This window comes from Nycticebus coucang, chromosome 13, assembly GCF_027406575.1.
Source record: "Nycticebus coucang isolate mNycCou1 chromosome 13, mNycCou1.pri, whole genome shotgun sequence".
NCBI classification, from domain to species: domain Eukaryota; kingdom Metazoa; phylum Chordata; class Mammalia; order Primates; family Lorisidae; genus Nycticebus; species Nycticebus coucang.
Window position 1 is genome coordinate 101,836,485 of NC_069792.1, and position 19,805 is coordinate 101,856,289.

At 57.2% G+C, this 19,805-nt stretch overlaps 1 protein-coding gene across 2 annotated transcripts in view; it reads right to left on the reverse strand.

Moving 5' to 3' along the window:
• The window catches only part of ZC3H3 (zinc finger CCCH-type containing 3), an 83,364-nt gene that overhangs the window by 16,290 nt on the left and 47,269 nt on the right, over window positions 1–19,805 (reverse strand). For both annotated transcript variants that reach the window (XR_008373907.1, XM_053559325.1), the window contains exons 5-8: window positions 6,457–6,644; window positions 848–890; window positions 606–764; window positions 460–529 (exon numbers count right to left, since the gene is read on the reverse strand). Coding sequence is in view for 1 of the 2 variants with exons in the window: in XM_053559325.1 (XP_053415300.1) it covers window positions 460–529; window positions 606–764; window positions 848–890; window positions 6,457–6,644 (460 nt within the window). In the remaining variant the exon portion in view is untranslated. The remainder of the gene's footprint in view (window positions 1–459; window positions 530–605; window positions 765–847; window positions 891–6,456; window positions 6,645–19,805) is intronic.

Consider the following 19,805-nt stretch of genomic DNA (forward strand, 5'->3'; position numbering starts at 1 on the left):
CCCATGCCCCAGCCAGCACTGACCCCTGGCCTCAGAGCTCTCACGAAACCCCTGGGCCCTGGCAGCAGGCACCACTGCCCTGCACAGGACTGCCTCCTGCCCCAGCTCTGTCCACTCACAGTGCTGTCCTTGGGGACAGGGTGAGCCCTGCCAAGGCTCTCCTCCTTCCTTCCTTCTCTCAGGGGACCCCTGCCCGGTACCCTCATGCACAGCTCCCCTTGCCAATCCCTGTGAGGCCCTGGCCCCAGGCAGGTGATGGACATGGGAGGGAGCCTGGCATCACTGGGGGGAATGTAGCATTGCTGGCTGCTGTCAGGAGGACAGGGAAGGGGACCCGTGTGGCTTGTGGTGCCATGTGCTGCGTCTAGCGGGGGTAGAGGGGCAGAGGTAGTGTGCCAGCTGTACACGCCAGGGCAGGGGTTTGTGGGACTCAAGCCCAGGACAGCGGGGCACACTCACCTTCTCCTTGGACACATGGTGGGAAAAGGGGCAGGTCCCGTCTGTCTTCTTGCACGTACCCCGCACAAACCTGGGGCACCAGGAGAAAAGGGTTGAGAGGGCTTGTGGGGACCAGGGGCGGCCCGCACAGACCTACAGGTGCTCACCTGGTGCACACGGCCACCTTCTCAGGGTCATGGATGTAGGGGCAGAGCTCGCCGCGGTTGCAGCGGCCGAAGCGGTTGTAGTACATGCAGTACTCTCTGCGCTGCTCCCTCCGCTGCCTGGCCTGCCGGATGATGGCAAGGCTGCGCTGCACGGCCCGGCTAGGGGCAGGGCAGAGGTGTGTGAGCCTGAGGGGAGCAGGTAACCCCCCAACCCCGCGACTTGCCCCACCCAAAGGAAGTACCTGGCCAGGGAACGGCTACAGCTGCTTGGAGGGTCCAACCGGCCTGCGGGAGAGAGGCACAGGTCACACCAGGCTGCAGCCAGGCCACATTCCCTGCCCGCCCCTCCCTCCAGGAAACTGCCCAGAAACCCCTCTCCCACTGTCACCCCACCCCCGAGGGTACTGCTGGGCCCTATATCTGGACCCTATCAAGGGCAGACCTCCGTGGGGACCTCAGAGCCAGCACAGCCAGGAGGCCACGGCGGGAACAGACTGCTCAGACGGGAGTTCATGGGCTGCATGGCTACATGGATGCTGGCTGGACCGTGCACCCCCAGCATCTGGGCGCACACCCTAATAGCCAGGCAGCCAGGATATGCTCTCAGGCTGAGGGAGGTGGTGACTGGCCTGTGGACGCCTGTCCAGGCTCCCTCCCCATCTGGCCACCCAGGAGGCTGCCATGCAAATGAAGAATGCAGTGGCTGCAGGGGCACCTCCACCTTCCACAGCCCAGACTGGGACTTGAATGTTGCTTAAGCCACACATGGTCTGACCTTGTAGGAGCAAGAATGGCTTTTACATTTCTGAAGAGTAGGAAAACAAAAATAAAAGCTAAGTATGCATGGAGAGTGGGTAGGAAGCCTCCACAAGCTCTGCTGGGAGCTTCAGGCCCATGTGGCATGAAGCCTCAGGCTATGTCCTAGCATGGGGGTGACAGGCCCAAGACCCCAGGGTAGCCCTGGTAGATCCTGCTGGCTGGTGGCTGTTATTTGAAATTTTGGAGATACCTCATTAGACATTTCTCAAAACTCCAAGCATGGCAACCATCTCAGACAATTCTGAGATCACAAAGGTCTAGGAGAAGACAGGTGACAGGAGGGAAGATGGGCACTGGGGCTGAAAGTGGCCAGGCTGGTGAGAACCCTAGGAGCCAAGCTGGGTCAGGGAGGGGGTTGGTGGTGGTTAGGGAGGCAGGGGGCCACCTGCAAGAGGGGTGCAGTATAATTATAGGGGGGGTCATCCCCTGCTGAGGACAGCCTTCTAGGTTCCTCAAGTGCACACATGACCCCTTCCAGACTAGATCCAATTTCTATGTGCGACTGCTGAGATAGACAAGGCAAGAGGCAGAAGTGACATCACTTAGAAATTCTGTAGACCTGAGGTGGTAACAAAAACATTCAGGTTTAAAAAGGAATATTCCAAAGTCACCTTGACCCAAGTAGCTGGTCCCTCTGCTCCTCAGCCTCAGGAACAGCCCCCCTACACACCAGGGTAGCTCTACCAGAGACAGATCCACAGCCGCTCTCCCAGGGACCTGACCTTGCCAGGCCTGCCTAGATCCTATCCTTTTCTTGGCCTCCTCAGCCTAGAACCTCCTCCCTCCACCTCCAGCTTCCTAGGCTCAGCTGGGGTGGGGGGCTGCTGGCCGTGCTCTTGGTCTCAGGAAACCCTGAGCTGCAGGATAGGGGAAGGACATTGGCCTGCTGGAGCCACATGAGGCCACTCCACGGCCATGGCTGACCCCCACTGTCAGTTTCTGTCTCAAATCTCAAATGGATAGCTCCAGGGCTAGGAGGCAGGACCCTCAGTGGAAGAGAAGAGTTCTGTGACCAGGCAGCCCAGGCCAGTAGTTGCGGTATGAGCCTGTGCTGGAAATGGGGAGACGCAGGCAAGGGGAGGGTGGTGAGGAAGGCTCAGGGTGAGGGGGGGTGCAGAGTGCAGGAGGGGGTGCAGAGTGCAGGGTGGGGGTGCAGGGTGAGGGGGTGCAGAGTGCAGGGTGGGGGTGCGGGGTAAGGGGGTGCAGGGTGAAGGGCTCAGGATGCAGGGTGGGGGGCTCAGGGTACAGGGTGTGGGGGTACATGGTGAGAGGGGTCTCAGGGTGAAGGTGGGGCAGGGTGAAGGGGACTCAGGGTGAGGGGGGCCCAAGGCACAGGATGAAGGGGGTGCAGGATATGAGGGTTGAGGGGGGCACAGGGGTGACAAGGGAAGCACAGGGCTCAGAGGCAACAAGGTGTTTAGGGTAGTCTCTGTACCGACAGGAACACCTGTTGGTAGGGCAGCAGTAGAGCCCTGTCCAGGTGGCAAGGATGCAACCGCACACTTCACACCTGCCAGCCCTCACGGAAAGGACAAAAGGCAGTCACCCAGGCTGCTGTGACCCTGCAGCACCGTCTGCTCCCAGCAAGGCACATGCTGACTTCACATGCCCAAGTGTCAGGAACTAAGGGGGTGAGGTCTGCTCCCTTTCCACTGTTTGCTCTTTAGAAAAAATTCCACTGTGGGGCTCACAGTAGGAGTTTTGATGAGAAGAGGAGGCACTTTTTCAAATGCTGTGCAGTGTTAAAAAATGCGCATAAAATAGCTGGCTTGGAAAGAGGCAAGGGCTGCTGAGAGGTGCTAAAAAGTTCAACTCTACAACCCTCAGCTGCAGCCTCCAGAGCAGAAGGCGCTAAGCACTCTAGAGAACCTTCACTTCTCAGGATCTTCCAAAAATAGAGGCTGACTCCCTCCAGCCCCACCCTACTAGGTGCCAGGATAGAGGGGGCAGGTAGGGGTGAAGGGCCCTCTGGGGTCACACCTTCCTCAGTACCCCTGTTCTTGCTCTGGCTAGAGCCCACCTCATGGTAGGGGATGAGCTCAGGCAGTCCCCAACCCCAGCCCCACCACACAGGGTCAGGCTGGCCCCTTTTAGGACATCAGAGGAGGGTCTGCACTAAGCCCTGGCCTGCCCAGGTGGGGTCACGAGGCCTTCCTGGGAACACCAGTCCAAGGCCCTTGGGAAGACTGAAGCAGTAGTGGGTGCCTAGGGAGAGATAATGGGGGCTGGCTCCATCCCAGGACAGCGCTGGCTCCTCACGGCCCCCAGGGAGGAGCAGAAGGCAACAGGTGGGTGGCTGAGGCACAGAGGTCCCGTTGCTCAGGAACTCTCAGCAGCTGGTCAGTACAGCACAGAGGAAGGCACAGCCCACATCTGCCTCACTTGGGCCTATGGGGCTTGGGGGGTTAGGACAAGCTTGCGGTGGGTCAGGCTCCCTGTAGTCTGAGCCTGGAGCCAGCGGCTCTGGCAGGCAGACCTGGGGTACAGCCCACTGTAGGCACTACCAGGTTCTTTGGCCATGACATGGGCCAGGCCCAACCAAAGCACAGGAGAAGGGGTTCTGGGCTGGCTCTTTGGGAGGGAGGTTTCAGGGATCCAGGAAAGCCAAGGGCTGATGCTGCCACTGTCCTTGAGGGGCTAGAGTGGAGCCAAGAGAGGAACAGAAGCCCCTGCCTCTCCCAAGGAGTCTGCACTTTCTTGGTGAAGTCAAATTGTTGCTGATACTGGGGGAGGAGATTTATTTCTTTAATTATTATTCAACAGAGTGGGCCGGTCAGCACATTCATGGTGGGGAGCAATCCACTTTCCACACGGGGGCCAGGCAGCACCTCCAAGACTAGCTGGTGGACATGGACAGCTGGAGCCCTGCTTGACAGGGGGCTGGGCTGGGCCTCCCCACCCACCCCACCCTGGCACCTCTGAGTACCAGGTCCTCCTTACCTACACAGCTGAGGCTGAACTGAGGGGCTCTGGGCTACTGCCAGGGCAGGGGTGTGACATGCCCTAGAAGGGCAGGGAAGAGGGACTGACTCTCAGCTGGCTCTGGGGAAAGGCTGGGTAGAGGTGGGGGCCCATGGGCAAGGATGGCCAGAACAGATTGTCCATGTGCAGTGATGTCAGGGGCTCTGTGCCTGCTGGGCCTCACTGTGTGTGTGTGCAGACAGGAAGGTGAGATTCAGCAGGGCTCAGCACTTGGCCCAGAGAGGGAGCGGAAGCGGACTGGAAGCTTCCCAGGAGGAATATGACCACCCCGCCCTCCCCTACACTCTACCATCTTCTGGGCAGCAGCCCTCAGCCCCCTGGAACTCAGACCAGGGCCTTCCCAGTGGAGGGCACTGTCAGAGTAGGCCAAGTCCAAACTGCCGCCTGCACACTGGCACACAGCAGTCGTCTCTAGGACACCAGGGCCCAGCACCAGGGCAGGAGGGCACAACGCTGCTTCAGGGCAAGGAAACCCCACTGGGCTGACTCGGATGGCCCCCACCAATCATCTCTAGCCCTCAGCCTAACATCTCCCCTGCACTGGAACCACAAAGGTTGCCTTTCCACTGTGATAGAAAGCTGTGGGCTGGGCACCCCCAACAGGCCTAGGGCTCTGCCCAGCTGCTCAGCCCACTGCCTGTGAGGCCAGAGAGGAGGCCTGAGGCTGAGAGGCCAGTCCCTGCCCCAGGCCTCAGGTCCTGCCTGTAGGATCGCCGGGGCAGGGGTCATACTCAGGACAAGCCTACCCAAAGCTGGGTTGCCCTTCACCAAGGAGGCCAGGGGGAAGGTGGGACCAGTGGGTGTAACCCACAAAGAGGCTGCCTAATGGCCTCATCACAGGGGCTGACCCTGACCTCCCTGCAGAGCAGCTGCTGCTGGCTCCCTGCAGGCCCCTGTTGCCATGCACCAGGCCTCATGGCCCTGTCTACTCCCACCTGGCTGCCCAGCCCGGGGCCTGCCCTGCCAGGGGCCAGGCTTAGCAGGGAGTCACAGGCTGGGAGAGGGGAGACCCCCCCCAAGAGTCCACAGTCTATGGCATAGCTGTGTACGGGGCCCCATGGGCTACCAAGCACTAAGCTCTGGGCTCAGGGGAGACCAGTATGAGCCCTGCTGGGTGAGAGTTGGGCCTGCCCCTATCCCCTGGCAGCCACCACTGAGCACTCAGGGTAGGGGCAGAGGCGAGGCCTGTCTCAGGAGATCACACAGCCAGTCCCTTGAGGCATGAATGGGAAACAGAGGCACCCAGGGTCCAGTTGAGCAAAGGTGCCTCTCCTTGGGAACCCTGTGCCCAGTGTGTCCAGCAGGGCTGGCTTCTGGGGAGCGCTCCTCCTCTGGCTCTGACCCTCTGACATCCCCCTCCTTCCAGCCTAGCCTCTCCCTCGGGCCTTCTGCAGCAGGCCTTCACCCCCCACAGCCTGCAATTTTGCCTTTTTTTGATGGACAAGGAAAGAGTGAAAATCAGACTGAAACCAAAATATTTTTCTAGTTAATTTGTACAATAAGCAAATCCAAAGTGTTTCCTTCTCCTCAGCATGCTTCCCTGGGCCTTGCGGGCACAAGGTGGTGATGGCAGCTGCCTCCAGACACAGTTGGTGAGGCGTCACCAATGCGATTATGGGCGCCGCAGCCCCAGGTGTTCACTCGCCCGGGCGTGTTTGCCATACCTGGCTCATCTTTTGTTCAAGAGCAAAACGCAGACACCGTACATAGCCCCACAGAAAGTCAGGGGCTGCTCAGCTGAGCAAGAGGCCCATGCTGCTGCAGGGCCCTTCCCAGGGGATGATAAAGGCTGCAGGGCCTCCTGGAGCCATCCCTGCTCAGGGTGTCCCAGCCTCAGCAGGGACAGTACCAGGCTCTGAGTGTAGCAAAGAGTAAAATCAACTCCCAGGCTGGGAGGTGACCCACTTGGGAATGGGTGCTCATTTGGATCGGCTTCCTGGGAGCACCAGCCTGATGTCCTCTTCAGACAGAGGAGGCTATGGCCTCTGGGAACGGAGGCTCGAGCCAAACCAGGGAGGAGCCCCAAGATATCAGGAGTGGGTGGCCTCACCTGTGCGGAGGAGGTGCCTGGGGCCCCCGTCACTGGGCCGGCTACAGGTCTTGGAGAGCTTGTTGGCAGACACCTTGTAGAGGACACCTCCGATGCTGCGGTAGCCTCTGTTTCGCCACCGAGGGGAGCCTGACTGTGCTTTCCCACCCCCGGTGGCAGCTGGACGCAGGCGGTTTAGCACCAGGGACCTGCAGAGACAGGAACTTCAGGGACTGGGGCTCTGGTGACCAGTGCGGGGGTTACACCCAGACCCAGACTCTGACTGGGACACAGTGGTGCTCACTGTAGCCAGGGTGACCACAGACCATCAGCCCAGGCATCCAGAGACCTCTGTCCCCTGCTCCCTAGGGGTATTTCTATGGCATTTACCAGGGGACACTGGCAAGGAACCCCGCGAGGTGGCTTTTCCAACCCCACCAACCAGGCTGGCAACTCGTGAGTCCCCAGAGTGTCTTGGGGAGATGTCCCCCCAGCAGGCACACATCCTCCCTTTGGGTGCCATCACAGCTGGGCCCTGCCCATCTGGTCAGGTACTACTGGGTGGGTTCCCTGGGGCTGAGGGTGGCACCAAAGAGTCCACATTTTGACAAGCAGGGCAGGGCAGGACCTGGCCCCGTAGTGGGGCAGCCCCTGAGTCTTTGCCCCCTCTATGGCACATGCCACTCTGGGCAGCAGGTGCCTCCATTGCCCGTGCTGCCCCAGCCCCCTTATCTGCCTCTCAGAGAGCCCTGCACTGACAGCTGGTGGGGGACAGCCACTCAGACTCCTAACCAGGCAGCTGCTGGGGAAAATGCCTGAGTTGTGTCAAGATCCAGGCCAAAGAGGCCTGAGAGAGTCCCCGGAATTAGTGGAGAAGCAGACCTGGGCCGATAAACCTTCAGCCCAAGTGGCCTCCTATTCCCTCCTGTTTTACCCGCACCCCAGGTACTGGGCCCCATCCTGCCAGACACCCCACAGCTCCCTGGGAAGCCCAAGAGCAGAGTGCGGAGAGAGCAGACCCTGAGTGGCCCAGCGCACCCTCTGCAGCTCCTCCACGGTCACATGGGCAGGCTGGCCAGGTGCTCTGCAGGGAGGTTGGGGTCAGCTTGTGATGAGGCCATGAGGCAGCCTCTTTGTGGATCACACCCACAGCCTCAAGCCTCTACAGAGGATGGGTCTCCCCTGCCAGGGCACATTTCAGCAGTGATTTGCTTCAGCAAATCAAGCTTAATTCCTATTAGCTTAGACTCTGCTCAGGCTATGCCTGCTGAGTATATACACTGTGCCCATGGGCACATCTGGGCAGGTGAGTACTGGGCTGTCCTCAGCAGAACCCTGAGGGTACAGTGAGAGTGGCATTCACTGCCAGCAGGAGCTCCTGGGCTGGGCCCCACCCTTCTGAGTCCTCCATCATGCCCACAGCCCCAAAGCCCACCCAGGCCAGAGATGCCGCTCCTCCCCTCAGGAGCAGGCAGGCACCCAGTCCCATCTGCAGCTGCAGGAGGCCATTTCCCAGCTGGAGTTGCTCCCCTCAGATCCAGGCCTTCCAAGTACACAGAAGTTGGGGGCTGGCTCACTTGGCTGGCTGGTCGGGGCAGGCCACAGGTGCCACTAGGTGCAGTCACCAGGAATAGGAGTGCTAGGGGTCGAGAAGCCCTGCCTTGGGCTCAGCCACCATGCCCATCACTCAGCACCACAGCCCTTCTGGGCCTTGGTCTCTCTATCTGCAAGCTGGGGCCATTCTCATCAGCCCAGGGCCTCCAAGGGCCCATTAGAGAGATAATGGGAGCAGAACCAGCCAGGCGCTCAGGACAGAAGCTGCAGTGTAAGTACAAACACAACGCAAGAAGCATTTAACCCAGTTTCCCTTAATTAAAATTCAAGTTCACAAACACTAATCTTGTAAAGAAAGAGACCACCAAGGGGCCTCACTGTGCTGAGTGGCATGCCTGGCCCCCACCTCCTGCTCAACTGGGCTGTGCCCCACAGAGTCAGCTGCCTCTGCCCCCCATGGCACCATCTGAGCAGGAGTGGATGGGTACCCTGCCAGCCCTTGTGCCCCTCTGTGCATGGCCAGCCAGACTCAGAGCTTGGGACCCCAGTGCAGCCTGCCCTGGCTTCAGGGCACCTGTGGGTGGTTAAGCACCTGCCCTGCACCTTCCTGAGTGAGGGACAGGCTCCTGTAACCTCCCCCCAACCACCACTGGCCCCTTCCTGGCCCTTCCTGTGTCAGCAAGGGCTGGTGCACTGTAGGGGGTGAGGGGGCTGGTGGCTGAGGGACACCACGACAATGCAACATAGGCCCCCTACTGAGCCTCTGGCCATCATATAGCTAGGCTAGAGTCCTTGGCTCTGGGAGCCAACATTTGGGACCCCACAGGCCCTGCCTCTAGCAGGCTTTGTGAGGGAAGCACAGCACAGGCCTCCATGAAGGAGGGACAGGCAGCAACAAGACCCATGCCTGGCTTCAGGACACCTTGGAAAGGTGGGAGAACTCACTGAGGTTCAACTGGAGACGGCCTACCATTCACTCACCTGTGCCCCTCTCCCCAGGTGCCTGGGGGCCTAGCAGTGAGAGCTACAGCACTTGCTCTCACCCCTAGAGACAGTCCAGAGGGCAAAGAACTGGCCAGGCCAGGCAAGGGCCTCGTGGAGACAGAGACCTGCAGGGCCTCTGGGGGTCAGGAGGAGCAGAAAGCTTCCAGCATGGCCAAGTTCTAGGCACAAGGGCACCATCCCTGCCCCACGAGGTCCAGCACAGAGAAGCAGCTCTGGTCTCTGCACAGAAAAGCCTCAGTTTGTCTCTATTAACAGGTCCATCCCACAGGCCAGGAGCCAGCCACAGCTCAGGGCTAGGTACTGCGCATACGCCCACCCTGCCTGGCACCTCTGGTGAAGCAGCCCACCTCCACAGAGGACACGTCTCATGATTTTGTTTTCACAGCTGAAAAGCACATCTTTGGTGACACATCTTCCCACGTTTATTCTCAGGGGTAACCCATTGGTCCCCTTGTCTCCTCTCCCCAAGACAATGGAATTTGACAGAAACTGCCAGATGCTGGAGGGTCCATTTGGCAGAATGGAAGTGTGGCAGCCCCTCTACGTCACTGTCCCAGGCTCCATGTTCCCTTTCCCTGCACACATACGTTCCCAGGGCCTCCAGTGAATGGGGACAGACGCAGCCTGCTGCTTGGCACTCCCATGGGCCTGGGAATCTTCCAGGGAGAAGCTGTATCCCGGAGGCTGTGGGGGCACCTGGGCAGAACTGGCAGGGCCCTCCTGGCTTTGGAACCTGTGGGAGGTGGCGCTGGGAAGGCATGGGGTGGGGCCTTGTTGCTTTTCATGGCCATGGGTGTCACAGCACTCCAGTAAATTGTGACCCTAATGGAGAGGACAGCCTTTGGAAACGAACTGTATTGAGAAGAGGGGATGAAATTAATGAGATAATAGCAGGGCCAAGGACCCGAAGAACGCGCCTGCCCTCACGGCAAGCTCTGTAATTCCTTTTCTGCAACGGGAGCCCGCAGATCTAAAGGCTTCTCCCATCCGTCCAGCAGGCCTATGCTGCCAGGAAATTTCATTAACGCTGGAAAATAGGAAAGGTATTAAGCGTGGATAATGAAGGCTAGGGAGGGAACAGTGCCTTAAGATAGTCTCCCTTCTCGCCTTTGTAATGGGAGGCATGAACTTTCCCTTCAAATCCATTTCTAATCCATTTGAAATACTACAGCAAATTATCTTTCCTTCAGACCGAAAGCGGCCAGCCAATTTACTCCGAATAGAAGTGACAATGCCCCAGGATTTATCACCATAACCTTGACTACACCAGGGTGAGGCTGGGCCTCCCCTCTTCCCCCTTGTGGGGGCATGAAGGACAGGAAGGGGGGAGATAACATTTTAAATGAAAAGCGGTGGTAATGGGGAGAAAGTCACATATACCACAAAAGTGAATTTATATAAAAAAAAAAAAAAAACGGCAGCCTGTGTGCTGTGAGGCAGGAGCAGCTGGAGGCCTCTGGGCTGACCAAGGGGCTAAGGGGGCATACAGGTGGCTCACCACGGCAAGACCAGAGACCAACCCCAGTGCAACCCTGTCAACCGCTGATGACTCCTTCCTGCCTGAGAATAGGAGCAGAGAGAAAGAGCCAGGTGAAAAGGACACTTCTGGGTGGGGTGGGGAGTTTGGGGATTCAGGGAAGATGAAAGAAAGGCCCTTGCCAAGGCCTGTCTGGTTTCCCTGAGAACCCAGGGCTGAGTGTGATGTGTCCCCTGGCTACATCTGCAAGGCACAATGTGGGCAGAGAGCCAGCCTCCTGTCCTGTAAGGCCTTGGCTGCCACTAGCCCACAGGAAAGGTTTTAGGGCTCACCCTGAGCCTGTGGTCTGCCCCTCCCTGAGGGCACTGCCCATGGCAGTTCAGTGCAGCCCACGGCTGAGAAGGGGCCTTGCCTGGGCCCCTGCATCACTTCTCAAGCACTGATGCTCACTCAGCCAGGTACATGGGTGTACACACACAGATAAGCAAACAGGCTCCTGCACCTGTCCCCAGGGAGATGGCCTCCACACCTGTGCCACCAGCAGCAGAAGCCAAGGCTCAGCAGAGACACGCCTGGCAAGTGCACGTGCCTCCTGCTGCAGGCCCATACCAGGGCAAGTGCAGCCCTTGAGCAGCCTGGACCTGTGCACCCCCAGACTCTGCTATGGGCAGGGGCACTCCTGCATGCAGTGGTGTCCATGTCATGGAACCCAGCCATAAGACAGACCAGAGAGAGTAAGGCTCCAATCCTGAGCCCACTGGGCCAGCCACATACAGGTGGGACCTGAGGGAGCCAGGCCACAGCCAAGCAACTTCCTAACTAGGAAATGTCCTCCACTCACCGGATTTGACGGCACCTTCAAAGAAGGCCACTCTCCCTGTGGGCCTACAGCATGTTCAACACTGCGGTCCTTCAAGGCTTTGTCCACACGGGTCACATGGGTCAGAGGTGAGGCCAGGCAGATGGCAGACAGCTCTGCAGCCTAGGCCTCTTGGAAGTATCCCCTCAATGAACCGCCTCCCCCCTCAATGCACCCCCGAGGAGTGCTCCCAACTGAAACTCAGTCTCCTCCCATCACAGAGGCTTGGCATCCCTTCAATCCAGCCTGGCTTGACTGTGGCTTCTGCAGGTGGCCCTGGTGTCCCCCCTTACAAAGCCCCAGGGCCAGGCCTCCCACTGTGGTCTCCACTGACTGATGGGCTGGCCTGGTCCCACCCAGGGCAGGCTGGGGTCCTTGCACCTACCCTGGGCTACTATTTTCTTAGAAAACCCCCCTCAAACCCCGCAGTGGGTCCCTTGATCTTATAACCACCAAGTCACGAGCCCCAATGGCCCAGGCTCTCTGACCCTTGCTGGCCACAGCCCCCATGCACCCTCCCTCCACCCCAGAACTTCACTCACCCTGGAAAGTTCTTGATCCCGGAAAGCACCATGTGCCCTCCTGGTAATGGGCCTTGGCACATGCTGTCCCCCTGCCTGGACTCCTGGGTATGCCTGAGCCAAAGCTCTGATGCCACACCCTTGGGGAAGCCACCTTGATCCCCAACAAGTGTGGGACCCTCCCTGCTAAGCCAGTGCTGCATCTCAGCACAGGGCTCTGCTGACTCACCAGGTGCACCCCAGTTAAGGTTCTGCTCTGGGGCACCTGGGACCTCTAGGGAGGGCTCAGGGGGCCCTAGGAGATCACAGACAAGCAAGTTGCACGTGAGAGAGGCCCTATGGCGGGATAGCCCCAGCCAAGGTGCCCAGCAGAGGCTGGGCACCAATGTAGGGTAGCAAAGAGGGCAGCCAGGGCCAGGAGCTCGAAACCAGGCCGGGGAAAGATGGGCTCTCTAAGAACAGAGGCAATGGGGTGGGAGCAAGGGCTCTAAGGGCTCCAGACGTGTGCTTTGAAGACTCTTCATGAGGCAGGAGGGGCAAAGGCTGGAGAAAGGAGCGGGGCTGAGCAGGGTCTGGGCTGGGCTCCGGCAATCAGAGAGGAGCAGGTACACGCCGCCAGGCACAGAGGCTGGGACACAACCTCTGACCCCTCCAGCCTCAGAAGGGTCAGTGTGCATGCCAGGGACCCAGCAGCCCTGGACCAGTGGAGACATGCAGGAGGTGGGTAAGCCAGCTGGGGAGCAGAGAAAACAACTGGGGAAGCATTTTTCAGGAAATGGAGCACGATTTTTTGAAGCCTAGAGACTGGGCGTGGAGTGCGCAGTCAGCAGAAGAGGGGCTTGGGGAGGAGGCTCGCGCAGCGAATCCCCAAGTAGGTCAGGCGGAGCCGTTACAGGCACAAAACTGCTTAGCGGGGGCTTTCCAGCAGAAACGCTGATGGCCCCAGCCAGGCCCGCGGAGGGCGAGTGTGTGCGCGTGCACACACATGGATAAGCTCCCTCCCTCCCTCCCTCCCTCCAGCCCCGGAGTGGGCACTTGCGCCTGGATGGCCCCTCACCTCCCAGCTGACACAGGGCAATGCAGACAAGGGGACCAAGTGAGAGACCTGGTTCTGGGGGAGGGAGACAGAGTCCCTGAGGGGCAAAAAGGAGCTGGGCCAGAGGGTGTGGGGAGAGGGGGACAGACAGAGAAACGTGTAAGGTGGGGTGGCCTGGTAGACGGTGGCCCCAGAGTAGGGCTGTTTGCCAGGGCCCAGGACTGTCTTCTGAGTCAGCAGGCGGTGGATGCACAGGCCTGGTGATGGCTGGGGTCACCTGATCTCACAGGAAGGGCCCTTCTCCACCCATGTAACTAGCTCAAGTCTGGTCCACTGACCCCCAAAGCCCTGCGCCCTGGACCCCCAGCCCCTCAGGCCCCCCCAGGCCCTCCAGGGAACAGCTCTGATCAGGGATATATAGAGTTTAGCCTCCCTCCTGCGTGCAGCAGCCCAGCGGTTTGCTCTCTAGGACACACCTCTAGCATGTGGCAGGTGGGCTACAGGCCTGGGTGGGGGCCCAAGCCCTCTGCACAGGTCACCCTGAGAGGAAAGAGCCCAGGGGCTTTGAGCTGCACTGGTGGTCTCCACGCCTGCAGACAGCACCGGCAAAGGGTCACAGCCTCACAGGGGTCACAGCGAGAGTGGGTATAGCCTGAAGGGGATACGAAGGGGTGTGGGCAGCGAGTTGCATGTGAGAGAGGCCTGGGCTGACCAAGGCAAGGCTCTGTTGTGTCAGTGCTGGGGGCTGCTCTTTCCTGAGGGTCACCCCTGCCAGCCCAGCCCCTGTGGTGGTAGGTGATGCTAATGTGCTGTCTGTGTTACCAATGTGGCTGCTCCATCATGAGGGGCTGGGACTATATTATGTATTTTATGTGCTCACATCTATTCAATTGGTATTTCGATCAATGGATGCATTACAAGCTTTCCCTTTAAGAGCCTAATAAACAACAAGATGGAAAGTAAAATTCTCCATAAAATGACACTTTTAAAAATCCATTTTGGCTGAAGCTATTGGTGTTTTGTAGTTAGCTGCAAAAAACAGGTATTACTGGAACTTAACACCTCACTCAGAAGTGCAGAGTTCAGCTTATCAGGCAGAGGGGCTGGGCCAGGCAGCTAAGCACAGCAGCCCTTGGGCAGCCTGGATGGAATGACTCTCTGAACCAGGTGCCACGCCCCGGCTGGGTCATCAGCTTAGGGTCCATTCTGCCCCTGTGGCCTGGTGAGGGGCAAGGCTGGCCAAAATCCTGCCCAAGCCCTCAGGGACCCCTCTGTGCAATGGACTCACAGCAGACCCAGTCTGGCTCCTCTAGAAAGAGGTGGTGACCTCAGCAAGCTCTGCACAGTCTGGGAGACTTGGGACAAAGGTACTATCCAGGAAAACGCCAGAAAATGACCAAGAAGCCTCAACGATAAAAACCCACTAGCTGTGGAGGGAGAAGAGGAAGCTGACGATGAAGAAAATATACATAAAAGCTGCTAGCTATCCAAGACACAGCACAGATCAGTTGGAACATGCAAAGAAAAGCCACAGAAACCCTAAAACAACTCAGGAAGAAAGTCCACAGCAGTGGTGTATGGCCAAGAAGTGGGAGGGCAGAGCACAGGACCCTGACGATAACCCCTATGCCCAGTGCCATGTGGGGTGCAAGTGCAAGAAGAATAAAATTCCATCTTCTGATTTGGACCCTGGTGGCTGAGGAAGGCTGAGAACCTGACCCCATGTTTCTAAAGTTCATTTGGAGGAAGAAACATTCAGGAACAACACGATAGGTCCAGGTCAATGGTGAGGATGAAGACTCCAGAAACATTCACATGTCCAGTCACCTGAGAGATTACAAATGCCCTTGCATTTGCCTTAGTAAGTGTGTCTCTGGCCCCCACCTCAGACCACAAATAAAAGTTAACTCAAGAAGAACCACAGCTTAAAGGTAAAAGCTAAAATAGTCAAGTTTCTTAAATATTGTTTTTTGGTTTTAACCCCCAAAATATATTTCTTAAGAATATATTTCTTGTGTGGTGCCTGTGGCTCAAGGAGTAGGGCGCCGGCCCCACATGCTGGAGGTGGTGGGTTCCAACCCAGCCTCAGCCAAAAACTAGAAAAAAAAAAGAATATATTTCTTAAAATATATTTCTTAAATAGTATACAAAAGACTACTCCTCACAAAAGAAAAGGTGATAAACCAGACATTGTGAAAAATAAGCCATAGACAGAAAGACAACGTGCAGGAGAAGAATGTGCCCTTAACACATGAAGAGCCCAGCAAACAGATTAGACGGTGAACGGATAGAAACAGGCAAAATTACCTGCACATTGTACCCCTTGATTGCACTAATGTACACAGCTATGACTTAACAATAAAAATAAATAAATTAAAAAAAAAAAAGAAACAGGCAAAACTGTGAGAGCCTGACCATGGGCACCAAGGGAGAAAGCGCCTTCCAGTATTAGCCAGCAAATACGCAAATTAAGGTCCTATTTGGTGTTCTTACATGGCTGCCAGTGCCAGTGCTTTCCAGCTAGAGCAGGAAAGTCTGACCCCAGCCAGTGCTGGCCAGGCCATGAGGCAGCTAGACACTCTAAGCTGCTGCAGACCACTCTGGGAACGGCCTGGCCTCAGCCACTGGACTCAGCACCAACTGCCCCTGCAGAAGCATCCTCCATAGAAAGAATGGCTCCTGGTCACCCAGGGACGTGTCCAATGAGACAGAGCAGCTGTGTGCATAACTAGCAAAGATGGGAAATGACCCAGACACCCATCAACAAGAATATGCATGAAGGGTGCACACCCGCAACGTGGGATATTACGTGGCAGGGGAAAGGATGGGCACTGTCACACAGCTCCACAGCCACGTCTAAGGAACACTGGTGTGCCAGTCGGTGCAGCACTGTAACAGCCACGTCTAAGGAACACTGGTGTGCCAGTCGGTGCAGCACTGTAACAGCCACGTCTAAGGAACACTGGTGTGCCAGTCGGTGCAGCACTGTAACAGCCACGTCTAAGGAACACTGGTGTGCCAGTCGGTGCAGCACTGTAACAGCCACGTCTAAGGAACACTGGTGTGCCAGTCGGTGCAGCACTGTAACAGCCACGTCTAAGGAACACTGGTGTGCCAGTCGGTGCAGCACTGTAACAGAACCCCACACACTGGGCAGCTTTGACAACAGACATGTATTTCTCCCAAGGCTGGACAAGAGGGTCCAGTGAGGCCTCTCTTACTGGCTGGCAGTCACTTTGTTGCCCTCAGGCAGCTTCTTCTCTGTGCACACACCCCTTATGTCTCTTCTTCTTGTTTTTTATCTTTTCAAATAAAAAAACTTCCCAGGCTGGAGTGAAGTAGCTCAATCATAGCTAACTGAAACATCAACTCTTGGCCTCAGCCTCCCCACGTGCCAGGGTTACAGGGTGAGACAGTGCACCCAGCCCTCTCTGTCTTCTTATGAGAATTCAGTCCTACTGCATTAACCTCAGCTAACTCCTTAAAGACCCCACCTCCTAACACGGACATACTGGGGGGTAGAGTTTCAATCTGTGAATTTAGGGGGGGACATAATTCCATTCCTAACAACTGCCAAACAAAGGAAGTTAGACCCAGAACAGCAGTTGCTGTGAGAGCCATTGACTGTGGAGCTTGGGAACAGGCAAAGCCAACCCAGACCTACAGAGGAGAGAGCGGCAGTGGCTGTGGGTGGAGATGTGCCAGAACTCACAGAATAGTGGGAAGTGGAAGGCTGTTCTCAGCAAACCAATACATGAAGTCTTAGAAGACTTGTCAGATTTAAGAGCCCAGGAAAGGAAAAGTTTCTGTTAAAAATTTTCACAAAACTGAAAGGCAAAATTCAAACTGAGAAAAATGACAAAAAGACGACATGCTGAGTAATTTTAATCTGTAAAAAGCAGGCACTTCAGAGACAAGGGGACAGAGAACACCAGCTATGTTGAACTTGACCAAGAACATGAACCAAGTCCAAGTGAAGACTGTACATAGAGTCCCTCCAAGTTTCTGAATCCCCTAAACCACCAGGCTGTTCTGTGGTACAAGCCAGTGTCATCTGGATCAAGGCATCTCGTGGGGGACCCTGACCCAATGACAGAGAGGAGCAATTTCAGTGCCAGGCCTGACATGGAACACAGGGGTGGTCAAGTTGTGTCTATCTAACCAGCAAGACAAATGTCACCTTCTGGGAAAAGCCAGGTGGGCTGCAGACACCAGAGGGCCAGAGCTGGGGCTGGTCTTGGCCTTGGCTAAACCCATTGTCTGCTCTGCCACTCCTGTCTATAACATACAAGGACCATTCCAGCATGTTCTGGCACCCACTGGGCAGAGGACACCCTGGGTGGTGGGAAGCTCTCAGCCAATGCCCAGCACCGAGCAGGAGCTAGGAAGGCTTGGGAGGGAGAATCCTGGAGGAGGCATGGCCAAGGGTAGGAGGGCCTGAGTCCTGGATGTGCACCCTCCTGCTGCAGCTGGGCACCCACCCCCTGCCCATCTGCACACCTGCCAGGGAGAAGCCCCTGTGGGAAGAGCCCATGTGGGAAGGAGTGAGGCCAGGCTCAGTCTTGGTGTGTGGGGCCACGTCCCCCAACCCCACCCCACCCAGGACCGCCCCCCTACCCTGTCCCACCAGCCCAACTCCAGGGGTCTGAGTGGGGCCATAATTTATCCCTGCTCGCCTATGCTTTACGGCTTTCTTAATTCAGCTCCTGCTACTATTAATGTAGTTAATGCTGAGATTATATCTATTTTCTGGCGTCAGGAGGTGATTTATTCCAGCCATTTTTCCGGTGGAGGCCCCCACGCTGTTAAATCAAGCGCCTTGCCAATTAAGTGCTGACTTGGGAAGTGGACGCAATCTTAACAGACATCCAACCACAAATTAAACTGGACTCTGGGCTCTGGGCTCTAGGGAGTGGGCAGGATAGCCCAGAAACCTCGCTGACTGGAAGAAAGTCAGGGGAACCACAGGCTCTGAGGGGCTCGGGAGGACCTGGCCCTACCCCACTAGCTGGGTCCCCAGGCCTGTCCTGGACACAGGTCTCTGGAATTGCAGTCCTCACCTGAAGTTCAGGCCAGACCTTTCACACTAAGCACCCTCAGACAACCCATGTTCACTAACCCACTCCCTGGCGTTGTTGTGCAAGGGTGGGACCCTCTGACAGCCTGAGCAGGGGGCCGGGGGGCCGGGTGCAAACAGGGGCTCACTTATATGCTGCCTTTGAGGACCTCACAGTAGTACAATGACAGAGGGAAGGTGGGGGGCAGGGTGGGGAGGGGCATCCCAGGCTGCTCCTGGAGCCCATGGGAGCCTCACTCTCTGCCCAGTACTGTCCACACACCAATCACAGGGGTCAATGGGCCCAGTCCAGAGAACCTGCCGGGCATCCTCCTGACCAGGACAAGATGGAGCTGGGGTGAGCCCACCTGCTGCACCCCGAGTGAGCATGTAGGGCCCCCGGCTGCATCCCATTAGGCTCTCAGGCCCCCAGTGCAAGGCCACCTGCCCCTCCACCAGGTGCCCATCCTAACCCCAGAGGTGAGTCAGGTTTAGGGGTAAGATCTGGCTGAAGAGTTGATCTATTCAAAGAGTTAAGCATGATATTGATTATTTGAGTGACACTTTACTACCACCTCTAAAACCAAGGTAAAAGTGATATTTAAAATGGTGTTTAATTGTGTAAGGTGCCCAGGTAGCACGGAGTGACAAAGGATGCCTTATTTCCTTCAGAGGTGCTATTTTCAGCTCTCTGCTTCTTTCCAGGAACAGCTACGCCTACCCTGCCCCTCACAGAGCCTAAGGGACCAACTGAGACACACGCGTGACACGTGAGCGTCCCCACGCTGGCTGAGGGGGCCGGGGCTCACCCCAGGCTGAGGCAGTTTCCTGCGGATTCCACAGGAGGAACAAGACTGACCAGCCTCGGTGTCTCTCTCCTCAGCGGTCCCTGGGCAAACTGAGGCAGGTCCCTTCCAATCTGTCACCAAACACTCTGCAGGCTGAGCCCCACAATGCTACTGTTGGCCCACAGGAGGCCACACCATAGCCTGGGGTCCTGCTATGGCCATAGGAATATCTTACCAGGGTTTCTTGTGTCCTGTCCTCCAAGGGCTTGCCCATGGCAGGGATGGGAACAACAGTCCACAGGCAGGCCTGGGCGAGACCCTTGAAGGACACCAGGCAGGAGCTTAGCTGCACACAAGCCAGCCCGAGAAGGCAAAGATGTTCCCTCAGCCCCAGGGACCAAGGCTCAGTGCATTACACAAATGCTCAGGAGTAACACAGCCACTGCCAGTCCCTCAAGGGCCAGCCCCGACTTGGAGCGATGCAAATATTGTACCCTGGGGGACAAAAAGGACCCCTTCCCACTATTCCCATTCCTTTGCCATTCCCCTCGCCCAGCAGGGCTGTCCATGTGGTGGCCAGAGCTGGCCCACTGGGATAGGGGGAGACAGAAGGCCATGCTGAGCTGCAGGGCTGCAGGGTTAAGGGTTAAGGGTTGCTTCCAGAGGGCAGGACACATGGCAGAGTCCAAGGGTGGGAGGAACAACATGCCAGGGTCTCAGTTGCTCCACTGCCTGCCACCTCTAGGCACTTTGTCACCAGCCTACCCATGACAATACTGACCCCACATCAGCAGTCTCCACAGTCCACAGAGGAACAGTGGGAGAAGCTGACTATCACAGGTGCATGTGTGTGCTCCTGCAGAGGATAAACTTGGTAGTCATACCACACTCTGTGCCCCTCCAGACACTTGTGTGCCCCAGGAAGGTTGGGAGGGCCGAGCAGAGGGTGCAGTTCAGACTCTGCCCAGCCTGGGAGCACAGGGTCACCACAAAGGCCTCCCAGGGCTCTGGGAGTGCTGGGCCCGACCTTCTCTAGTGCTGGCCACAGGGCTACCAGGAGTTGCCCACCCAGGT